Source organism: Lipotes vexillifer, unplaced genomic scaffold (genome assembly GCF_000442215.2).
Source record: "Lipotes vexillifer unplaced genomic scaffold, Lipotes_vexillifer_v1.1 scaffold916, whole genome shotgun sequence".
Classification (NCBI taxonomy): domain Eukaryota; kingdom Metazoa; phylum Chordata; class Mammalia; order Artiodactyla; family Lipotidae; genus Lipotes; species Lipotes vexillifer.
In genome coordinates, this window is record NW_006798383.1 from 2,458,856 (window position 1) to 2,470,494 (window position 11,639).

An 11,639-nucleotide genomic window follows, 5' to 3' on the forward strand; every position below is an offset into this window, starting at 1 on the left:
CCCTGGTGGCACAGTGGTTGAGAATCTGCCTGCTAATGCAGGGGACACGGGTTCGAGCCCTGGTCTGGGAGGATCCCACATGCCGCGGAGCAACTAGGCCCGTGAGCCACAACTACTGAGCCTGCGCGTCTGGAGCCTCTGCTCTGCAACAAGAGAGGCCGCGATAGTGAGAGGCCCGCGCACCGCGATGAAGAGTGGCCCCCGCTTGCCACAACTAGAGAAAGCCCTCGCACAGAAACTAAGACCCAACACAGCAAAAATAAATAAATAAAATTAATAAACTCCTACCCCCAACATCTTCTTTAAAAAAAAAAAAACAACTGACTCCAGGTACTAAATCTTTGTGTATTCCTAATTGCATATTTGTAACGTTTTTATTTTAATAAATTTATTTATTTTATTTATTTATTTGTGGCTGCGTTGGGTCTTCGTTGCTGCACATGGGCTTTCTCTAGTTGCAGTGAGTGGGAGCTGCTCTTCATTGCAGTGCACGGGCTTCTCATTGCAGTGGCTTCTCTTGTTGTGGAGCACAAGATCTAGGCATGCAGGCTTCAGTAGTTGTGGCTCACGGGCTCTAGAGCGCAGGCTCAGTAGTTGTGGTGCACAGGCTTAGTTGCTCCACGGCATGTGGGATATTCCTGGACCAGAGACCAAACCCGTGTCCCCTGCATTGGGAGGCAGATTCTTAACCACTGAGCCAGGGAAGTCCCACATATTTGTAACTTTAAAAAATAAACTAATCACTATAAGGATTCTTTGGCATACAGATTATTTTAAATGTAGTGAATGAGAGAAGACAGGTTCTTCAAAGTTCATATTATGAACAACATTCGTTCCAGATAGTGACAAATACTGCAGATCAGATATTTGATAAGGGACTTGTATCCAAAATATATAAAGAACTCTTACAACTCAACAATAAAAAGACAAATAATTCAATCTACAAACGGGCAAAGGATTTGAATAGACATTTCATACACACACACACACACACACACACACACACACACACACACACACACACATACACATACACACATTGCTGGGGAAAATGTAAAATGGTACTGCCACTTTGGAAAACAGTTTGGAATTTCCTCAAAATGTTAAACATAGAATTACCATATGAGGGACTTCCCTGGTAGTGCAGTGGTTCAGAATCCGCCTGCCAATGCAGGGGAGACGGGTTCAAGCCCTACTCCAGGAAGATCCCACATGCCACGGAGCAACTAAGCCCATGTGCCACAACTACTGAGCCTGTGCTCTAGAGCCCAGGAGCCACAACTACTGAGCCAGTGCTCTGGAGCCCGCAAGCCACAACTACTGAAGCCTGTGCACCCTACAGCCCACACGCTGCAACTACTGAGCCCATGAGCTGCAACTACTGAGCCCGTGTGCTGCAACTACTGAAGCCTGCATGCCTAGAGCCCAAGCTCCACAACAAGAGAAGCTACCACAATGAGAAGTTCGCGCACAGCAATGAAGAGTAGCCCCCGCTTGCTGCAACTAGAGAAAGCCAGCGCACAGCAACAAAAACCCAGTGCAGCCAAAAATAAATTAAAAAGAATAAAAATTCAATCATCTATGTCTGAGTCCAAATCTTCTAGTGCATCTGTCTGCAGATGATCCATGAACAGCTGTCTGAAGCAGACATCCACAGGCACATCTACAACTTATGTCTCACCTTCATGCACAGCTCCGCCTTGTCAAAGCCCATCAGCATGTTGATAATGTCAAACCCAGAGGTAGACTTATTTTTTTGATGGACTCCTCGAATGAGTGCACACAAGGTCTGCAGAGATGAGAGAAAGAATTCTTTCTAGAAAGGAAGTCTCAAAATGCAAAGGGCATTGGATCAGTAGCTTCACACTGCAACCTCAGAACCTTCTCCTTACACAGCTGACATTCAACTGCTCTATTCTCCGAGCTCCAAAACACAGTCTGGGTCTTAATATGTGCAAAATCCAGAAATGAAAAGAGGAACAGCAACTGAAACTGTTGTCATCCTCTTTTTTTATTTTCTGGCCATCCACTTTTTAAAAATTACACTGCAAAGACTGGAAGGTGATATTCAAAAATAAGAAACAGTTCCTGAGTTTGAATCATGGGATTGGTGGAGCTTTCCTTTATTTAAAATTAGTTTTAGAATTTACATAATAGTTTATCATTTTTAATAACTATAAAAGTCCCTATATGATAACAACCAATCAATTCAAATCTTAAAAATTCATTACAATCCCCATCCACTACTTACTAGCTGTGTGAGCCTGGACAAATTAGTTAACTTTTCAGTGCCTCATTTTTCTCAGCTATAAAATGGGAATGATAATAGCATTAACCTCATAGGGATGTTGTGATGGCTATGTGAATTAATACTGTAAGGCACTTAGAATACTCCCTGGAACTTTGTTAAAATTCCTGGAATAGTGCCTGGAACTTAACTTTGTTACAGCTCAATAAATATCAGGTATTATAATAAATGTACTATATTTTTATGGGTCACCAAGTGGCTTAATGTCAATTTATTTTCATTGGAGTAAAATCAGTTTATAATTCATGCCCCCACAGTAAGCCACTGTAATTACAGAAAGTACAATTTCCAACTTTCATTTCAACTTTCAATTAATGAGTCACTACAACTGTGATGCTCGAAATGTAGAATTTACTGTCCAAGGGTTAACAAAGCTACAGGATAAACATGGTCCTTCTCTCTGGGACATCAACTCAAGAGGTAATTTCTACATTTTACAGATGAGAAAACGGGGGCTCACAAAGTGATCTGCCCAACTTGTAAGTTAGAAACTTAAACCCAATCTACCAAAAGTTCCCACAAAATCCTTTATGCTGTCATCAGTTCTTCATATTCTAAGCTTGTCAATCACTACCCTAAATACTCAGCCCAATCTAGGCTACACTGGAGCTACTAGACGATAAACTCTAGAAATTTTGCCCATCATTCATTCAAAAAAATTTACTTCTAGAATGCTATTTGCCAGGCACTGTTCTACACACTAGGAACAAAGTATTGAATAATACTGTCTTTGCCCTCAAGAAGCCTATAATGTATCCCACCAGCTCAATGCTTAGCATGTAACAGTAATTCAAGAAATAATGAATGTAGTTCAAGAATAATGAATCTTCCTCATGATCATGCCACTTAGCATTAAGAATAGTGATTCTTAGGGCTTCCCTGGTGGGGCAGTGGTTGAGAGTCCACCTGCCGATGCAGGGGACACGGGTTCATGCCCCGGTCTGGGAAGATCCCACATGCCGCGGAACGGCTAGGCCCGTGAGCCATGGCTGCGGAGGCTGCGCGTCCGGAGCCTGTGCTCCACAATGGGAGAGGCCACAACAGTGAGAGGCCCGCGTACCACAAAAAAAAAAAAAAAAAAGAATAATGATTCTTAATGTTTTTAGAGTTACAGACCTTTTTGAGAATCTGACAAAAGCCCTCTCTTCAAAAAAAATGTGCATGTACACATAACGTACCACGTAAAATATTACATATAACTTCAGGGAGTCAAGGACCTTCTGAAACCTCACGTTAAGAAAATACTGTTTATTTCATTAAGAAAGTCTTCTGATTTTTGCTGTAGACTAATCAACCTTGCCAGAGTTTCCTCTCTCTCTCTTCCTGTCCTCAAGTAATAACAAAAATTCTGTCAAACAATCCGCCTTGGCATTAGATCAAATTATACAAATGGACAAGATTACTACTAGAGGCGTCAATTTGTTTAACCAGGAAGATGGCTAAACAAACATGGCATAGATGTTTGATTACTTAAAGAAATAAAGAAAAAACAAAGAAAGTAAGCCTCAAACCTAAGGGCAATTTTAGGTTCCTCAAGTTCCAATAGATATATTACAATTTCTTTCTCCTATTAAACAAGACTTCCCCAGTCTCCCAGCCTTGTACCTGCAATGCATTGACCACTCGAATTGGATGCTCCTCTCCCAGAGCCTGGATGCAGTGTTGAAATAAGCAATTAATATTTTCCTTGATCTTCATTAACTCTTCACCATCAAGAGATTCCAGCTTGCCTTCTAGGTACTCTAAATTCACCTAACGAGGAAACAATAAGGGCCTGAGTGCATTTTTACTGCAGCACCTAGAACACATGTGAAGGCAATCTCAGTTACCAGGAAAATCCACAGGTGCCACCAAGTCTTACCTTCATAAGGAAGAGCTCCTCCCAAAATCGAGGACTGCACTTACTAGGGTCCTCTGTCTGAAACCAGAAGATAAGTATATTCAATATCCCCAGCTAACACCAAAGCATTAAGACACATTTGAAAGGGTCACTACACATAATCAACCTTAACTTTCACAATTAATTTTGAAAATGCTTGGTCATTCCAAACAGCTATAATGGGGAACAAGTTTTTTGGGTTCTTTTCCCAAATGGAAGACATTGTGCATGGATATATAGTCCCTGCACCAAAAGTTAAATGGCTCAAAGAACCTCCCTCAAATCTTTCTCTTCTTAGCAAGAAAAGAACCTAGCCATCTGAATCAGTTAGTCATATTATGATATATCCCCATTGTATTTGTATGGTACTCAGTTTTCAAAGCCCATTCACATACATGAAATACAATGGCCCAGTGAGCCAGGTAGGGTAGATATTATCATTATCCTCCTTTTAGGAAAGGGAGTCCACAAGACTTACACAAGTGCAGGAGCCAGAACCCAGATCATCTAAGTAATACTGCCATGATTTTTACAACATCCTGCTTCTACTTGCCCTCCCGTATGCATTTAGTCCTCTGTACAGAGCCTGTAATATTCTCTTTTCTTACTTCAAATTGGTCCATAATTAGCAAAATTATGGTGCTAAAATCCAAATTTTCTTAGCAATAATCTTCAAACAGAAATTCTAGGAAGTTAAGAGGCTTCTGGTTAGTGAGTGAAATAAGAAAAAGAGAACCCTTACTTCACCGGAAAGCTAATGACATAAAACCAGTATGTCAATTACCTGCTATCACCTTACCTTAAATTGACCTTTTAAAATTACTACCAAGAACTAATGTCTTCATTAGATAGGAACTTCTGATCAAATAAGAAAATATTATCTTAGGAATCTCCTCTGGCTTTTTAATTGAGAATGACATAAAGAAGCAACATTTCTGGCCTTCTAATAAGGTTCTCATTTAGTGAATTCTTTCTATCCCTTTCTCTCAAGTCCTGCTCCCCAAGAGGGGCCACACATTGACCCTCACACTTCTGTAATATCATTTGTTGTTTATATATGAAACAGGGAATTCATGGAGCTGGCATTTCCTATGCTCAAAGCTCTCTCAAGCAGGAGTCCTATGTATACCAAGCTTATTACTTAACATAGAAAGAGCCCTAATAGGATCCTAATAACCACTCATTTTCTCTGTATAGCCACCTATACTGCCCTGGGCAATTCTGTATTAACTGTCTGCATGTCAAACTTTGTCTCTATGGCTTGCCAAGAATTAGATGTTTTATACTTGACCAAATTATTTATCCAAGGCCATGTGGCAAAGTTGAACAAGTAAGGACTCTGGAGTCAGACACTAGGGTTCAAATCACAGCTCCTTCACTTTCTAGCTGTGACTGCCAGTTTTCTCATTATCATGGTCTTTTACATGGCACATGTAAAAACATAGCCTTCTTGCAGCATTCTTGTCAGAATTGGAGCTAATGTATTTGATGATGCATTTAGAACAATGTCAGGCACATAGCAGGAACTCAAGAATCTCCCTCAAATTTTTCTCTTCTTAGCGAGAAGTGAACCTAGCCATCTGAATCAATTAGTCATATTATAATGCATCCCCATTGTATTCGTATGTTGCTCAGTTTTCAAAGCCAATTCACATACATGAAATACAATGGCCCAGTAAGCCAGGTAGGGTAAATATTATCATTATCCTCCTTCTAGGAAAGAGAGTCCACAAGATTTACACAAGATATGGTTAACTCCTTTTACAAGTATTACATGATTTAAATGTTTACATGTACTACTAATGACCAGGATTTCAGAAGTCAAGTACATCTGCAGGGTATCTAATCACTCTAACCTTCCCTGATAGGGTACATTTTACAACACAGGCTTGGACCATGGTCAATAAGCAGTTCTGAAGACCCAAAGAAATCCCTTAATCTAATTGCTAATAATTCCTCAGTCTTCTCATAGAATTGGAAGATGAGATAGTCTAACTAAGCAATTGTTCTGTCCACTAACAACTTGAGATGGAATATAATAGTGCATCTTTTTAAAATATCTCAATTAGATAGAATTCTAGGGCCAAAAGGAAATTCAAGGGACATCTAGGATAGAAAGGTCCTTATGACAAATCATAAGGGGACTTCCCTGACAGTCTGGTGGTTAAGACTCCACGTTTCAACTGCAGGGGGCACAGGTTCAATCCTTGGCCAGGGAACTAAGATCCCACATGCCACGAGGCACAGCCAAAAAAAAAAAAAAAATCATAAGGAAGAAAAGTCTTATAGATATCAGAAAAGAAGTTTCCTGAGCCTTCCTCCCTCCTTTCAATTGTTTTACCTAGCTCAAGGCAACAATCTATAAGAACAACATAATAACAATCTATATTAATTAACACATGATCATAATTTCTACCATGAGAGAGCTCACCCTCACCCTTGTTCTCTCTCTTTCTCCCTCTGAAGAACTAGAAGGTAGCAGGCAGAGGTGAGGTTATTTCTCATTTTGGAACAAGAAACTAAGGAGTCAACCTGTGCCCAATGTCAGAGCTCCAGGCCTTACCATGAAGATCTCATCATACATCAGCACCACTTTTTCCTTCAGTGGTTTTTTGTAGGCTGAAGATTTCCTGAGCAAACCCCCTCGTTTCTCTACCTGTGCCATGGTTAGAGAATCTGCGAAAAGAAAGCCACAGTTAGTGCTAGAAATGCTCTCTAAGATGTTGGAGAATCTATTGAAATACCTCTCAATGGGAAATTTTTTAGGAAGAAGAAATGATAAACAACCATGCTATAGATTTTGTGCATCTGTCCAACGCCCCCTTCTCTAACCAGGTAATTTCAAGGTTTAAATCATTACTTGGCTTACAGCACAACACATTTTACATCCTTAAAACATGCCAGTGGACAAGACTTAAAGAAGATGCAAAACCAAGCAGGAAAGTGTAACTAGCTCCATCTGTAATAAGTCTGGCCATATATCTGACGTTGATGGAAGGAAGGCTGCAAAGCACACGCTGCCCACAGACTGATGATGAAGTTAAATTTCAAGTATTGATCGAGCTTAGGACCATTAAGACAGGAAGTGTGCTGCAGACTGACGTGCTCCAATGGTTTTCCCAAAGTAAGCAGGTCCTCCTCACTGCAAAGTACTTGCCCTTCACTGCCTCATAAATCACACTGCACTTGACCATCATCAGAAATTCCTCTGGAAAGAGACCCAAGGCAGAAAACAGCAGTTAAAAGACCAAAAGTTAAATTTAATTTCAAAATAACCAAAAATAACAATATATTCCTTTCAAGTTTCTATTTTTAATATTTATTTATTTGGCTCCACTGGGTGTTAGTTGCAGCACACGTTTCTTCATTGCAGCATGCGGGCTCTTTTAGTTGTGGCATGCATGCAGGATCTAGTTCCCTGACCAGGGATGGAACCCAGGCCCCTTGCATTGGGAGCTCACAGTCTTAACCACTGGACCACCAGGGAAGTCCCTCAAATTTAATTATACATATATTTGTAACACTGTACTGCAGATCAAACTTCAGTGTATTTTTTTAATTCTATATAAAAGCAGTTCCATGAATCATGCTCAAAATTTCCCATCTTGATTCAAGGAATTCTCAATTTTTTTCAAATGAGAACTTGAAACCCCACAGGTCTCCATGTGGATTTACACATATTCTCTCACTTCCCAGATTCTTTCTATTGTTGACAAAATTCCTCTCTTTCTCTTAAATCCTAGGCTCTAGTTGTGAAACAATCTCACCCAGTAGCAAGTATGGATGGCAGTGAGGAGACTGATTTCACTTCCAGACAAATCCAAAGCAGCAAAAAATTAATTTTGTTCAATGATGTTTGGAAAATATATACTACCTTTCAAATCAAAATCAAAATTTTGTTTAAGGAAGAGATGCATCCAATAGCATAAAAGACTGTATCTCAAACATCATCTATCTCTAATACATACAGCCAAAAAGGAGATTCACTTTTGAGCGCTAAAAGTACAGAAAATTTCAACTGGATGTTAAGCATCCTTAGCACAGGGACTATATCTTACACTGTTTCCATAAGCACTTGGCTCACGGTAAATGCTCAGTGTATGCTTATCACTGACTGATTCTAAATGGCGGAGACCTGAGCAGTCCTAGGTCTGACTTAAAATTTTAGTTAGACCTGTCTCTATCAAAGCCTCACTAAGCCCTCATATTCCTTTACGACCCAGAGAAAACTGAAGGAAAAAATAACAACAAAAAAAGAGAAGATTCTTTCAGGCAATTTATACTATATTGATCAAGGCTTTGCCTTAAAGCATGAAATACAGCCTCCATTCAAAACATTCTTGTGTCTTTTAAATAGGTTGTCAAGAGGAAGATGTCCTTATGGGGGGAAAATAAATTGGAAATCAAGAGGATCCTATTAAAATAAATCAAAAGCAATGCAATTCTAAGCTTAGTGGATACAGACCTTTCATGTGCTCAGCTTCAACCAGTTGATTAACAAGAATAGTGGGAACCACAAGTCCCTGGATGTCAAAAGCACATGTTTACAAACATCTCCCTCTGAGGATTTATAATTAGGTTACTGCTAATCAATGTCCAGCCCAAATCTAATAAACTCACTTTCTCTATTTCAGAGTCAATACGTTCTAATAAGCAAAAGGGAATAGGAGAGGAGGGAAAAAACAATTTCAACCCGAAGTACCAAATTTCCTAAGAAATTAAACTGTTTTCATCACTCGCCTTCCATTTGGAACAGGGGGAAATTCAACCAAGGGCCTCAACACATTACTCTCTGTCATCATCACAGGCACCTGGAATTTAACACCCAAGCTGTCTGAAGTGTGACTGGAAACTGACAACATAAAGTCTCCTCCTTCTGCCAGCACTTCTACCCATTGAGCACAGCAAAGAAGGGTGTTTCTAGGGTAATAGACTGCAAGAAGTGTAGAACTCTTACAAAAGTCTTTCTGGGGTCTCAGAAATTAAGCTTGTGCTTCCAAATTTGAAAGTAAAATATCTGACTGGTAAAGCAGTAAATTGGAATACATCAGTAATGTGAGTGTAATCTGTTTATATCCTCCCAGTGTTTCTTTCCTCTTTCACAATCCTCCCCTGCTGTAGAGAGAACAAGTACCAGCTGAGGAGCAGCAAGACATAATGGAACAAACAACCGGCAGAACTGAGACTAGAACACAGCTCTCCCAACCAACTAGATGACACTGAGTAAATCACTGTGCTTCTCAGTTTCCTTACAAGTAAAACTAGGGGACTGGATTAGACATATCATCTAATGATTCTCTTAGCATCCCTGAAATACCACAAACACATAGGGAACACCTAAATATTATAAAGCACTAGTTTAGGCACTAAGGTGTTACAAAGAGGAAACTACAGACCGGATCCTCTAGGAGCTCACAATCTATTAGCGGAGACAGGCACAGCACAAGGCAAATCATGAGAAATAGAGTAAAAGTACAAAGAAAATGCTATGGGACTACAAGGAAGAGAAAGAAGCATTCTATGAGTACGCTATGACCTCTGTTGATCTAGGCTTTTAAATCCTTCTAGCGAAGAAGTAAACAAAGCAAAGCCACAGCAATCCCACAGAAATGTCATCTTAGACATTAACATAGTTTCTCAGAAATAAGACATACAGTAGATAAAGTATAAAAAAGAATTAGGGGCTTCCCTGGTGGCGCAGTGGTTGAGAGTCCGCCTGCCGATGCAGGGGACAGGCATTTGAGCCCTGGTCCGGGAAGATCCCACATGCCACGGAGCAACTAAGCCCGTGCACCACAACTACTGGGCCTGTGCTCTAGAGCCCACGAGCCACAACTACTGAGCCCACGTGCCACAACCACTGAAGCTCCGTGCGCCTAGAGCCCATGCTCCGGAACAAGAGAAGCCACCACAATGAGAAGCCCATGCGCCCCAACGAAGAGTAGCCCCCACTCGCCGCAACTAGAGAAAGCTCACACGCAGCAACAAAGACCCAATGCAGCTAAAAATAAATAAGTAAATAAATTTTAAAAAATGAAAAACAGAAAAATAAAACTACCATATGATCCAGCAATCCCACTTCTGCATATATATCTGAAGAAAATAAAATCACTATCTTGAAGAGATGTACCCTCATGTTCACTGCAGCATTATTCACAATCATCAAAACATGGAAATAACCTAAGTGCCCATCAATGGACAAATGGATAAAGAAAATGTGATATATACATACAATGGAATATTATTCAGCCATAAAAAAAGAAGGAAATCCTGCCATTTGCAACAACACGGGTGAATCTTAAGGGCATTATGCTACTGAAATAAGTCAGACAGAGAAAGACAAATATTGTATGATCTCAATTATATGTGGAATCTGGGGCTTCCCTGGTGGCATAGTGGTTAAGAATCCACCTGCCAATGCAGGGGACACGGGTTCGAACCCTGGTCCAGGAAGATCCCACATGCTGCAGAGCAACTAAGCCCATGCACCACAACTACTGAGCCTGCACTCTAGAACCTGCGAGTTGTGGCATGCATGCAGGATCTAGTTCCCTGACCAGGGATGGAACCCAGGCCCCTTGCATTGGGAGCTCACAGTCTTAACCACTGGACCACCAGGGAAGTCCCTCAAATTTAATTATACATATATTTGTAACACTGTACTGCAGATCAAACTTCAGTGTATTTTTTTAATTCTATATAAAAGCAGTTCCATGAATCATGCTCAAAATTTCCCATCTTGATTCAAGGAATTCTCAATTTTTTTCAAATGAGAACTTGAAACCCCACAGGTCTCCATGTGGATTTACACATATTCTCTCACTTCCCAGATTCTTTCTATTGTTGACAAAATTCCTCTCTTTCTCTTAAATCCTAGGCTCTAGTTGTGAAACAATCTCACCCAGTAGCAAGTATGGATGGCAGTGAGGAGACTGATTTCACTTCCAGACAAATCCAAAGCAGCAAAAAATTAATTTTGTTCAATGATGTTTGGAAAATATATACTACCTTTCAAATCAAAATCAAAATTTTGTTTAAGGAAGAGATGCATCCAATAGCATAAAAGACTGTATCTCAAACATCATCTATCTCTAATACATACAGCCAAAAAGGAGATTCACTTTTGAGCGCTAAAAGTACAGAAAATTTCAACTGGATGTTAAGCATCCTTAGCACAGGGACTATATCTTACACTGTTTCCATAAGCACTTGGCTCACGGTAAATGCTCAGTGTATGCTTATCACTGACTGATTCTAAATGGCGGAGACCTGAGCAGTCCTAGGTCTGACTTAAAATTTTAGTTAGACCTGTCTCTATCAAAGCCTCACTAAGCCCTCATATTCCTTTACGACCCAGAGAAAACTGAAGGAAAAAATAACAACAAAAAAAGAGAAGATTCTTTCAGGCAATTTATACTATATTGATCAAGGCTTTGCCTTAAAGCATGAAAT

At 40.1% G+C, this 11,639-nt stretch overlaps 1 protein-coding gene across 1 annotated transcript in view; it reads right to left on the bottom strand.

Moving 5' to 3' along the window:
* Positions 1 to 6,852, bottom strand: part of ARMH3 (armadillo like helical domain containing 3) — a 159,860-nt gene extending 153,008 nt beyond the window's left edge. Inside the window, exons 1-4 of the mRNA XM_007470382.1 lie at positions 6,751 to 6,852; positions 4,170 to 4,226; positions 3,914 to 4,060; positions 1,682 to 1,789 (exon numbers count right to left, since the gene is read on the bottom strand). Of these exons, the coding sequence (XP_007470444.1) occupies positions 1,682 to 1,789; positions 3,914 to 4,060; positions 4,170 to 4,226; positions 6,751 to 6,852 (414 nt within the window). The remainder of the gene's footprint in view (positions 1 to 1,681; positions 1,790 to 3,913; positions 4,061 to 4,169; positions 4,227 to 6,750) is intronic.
* Between the last annotated feature and the right edge of the window lie 4,787 nt (positions 6,853 to 11,639).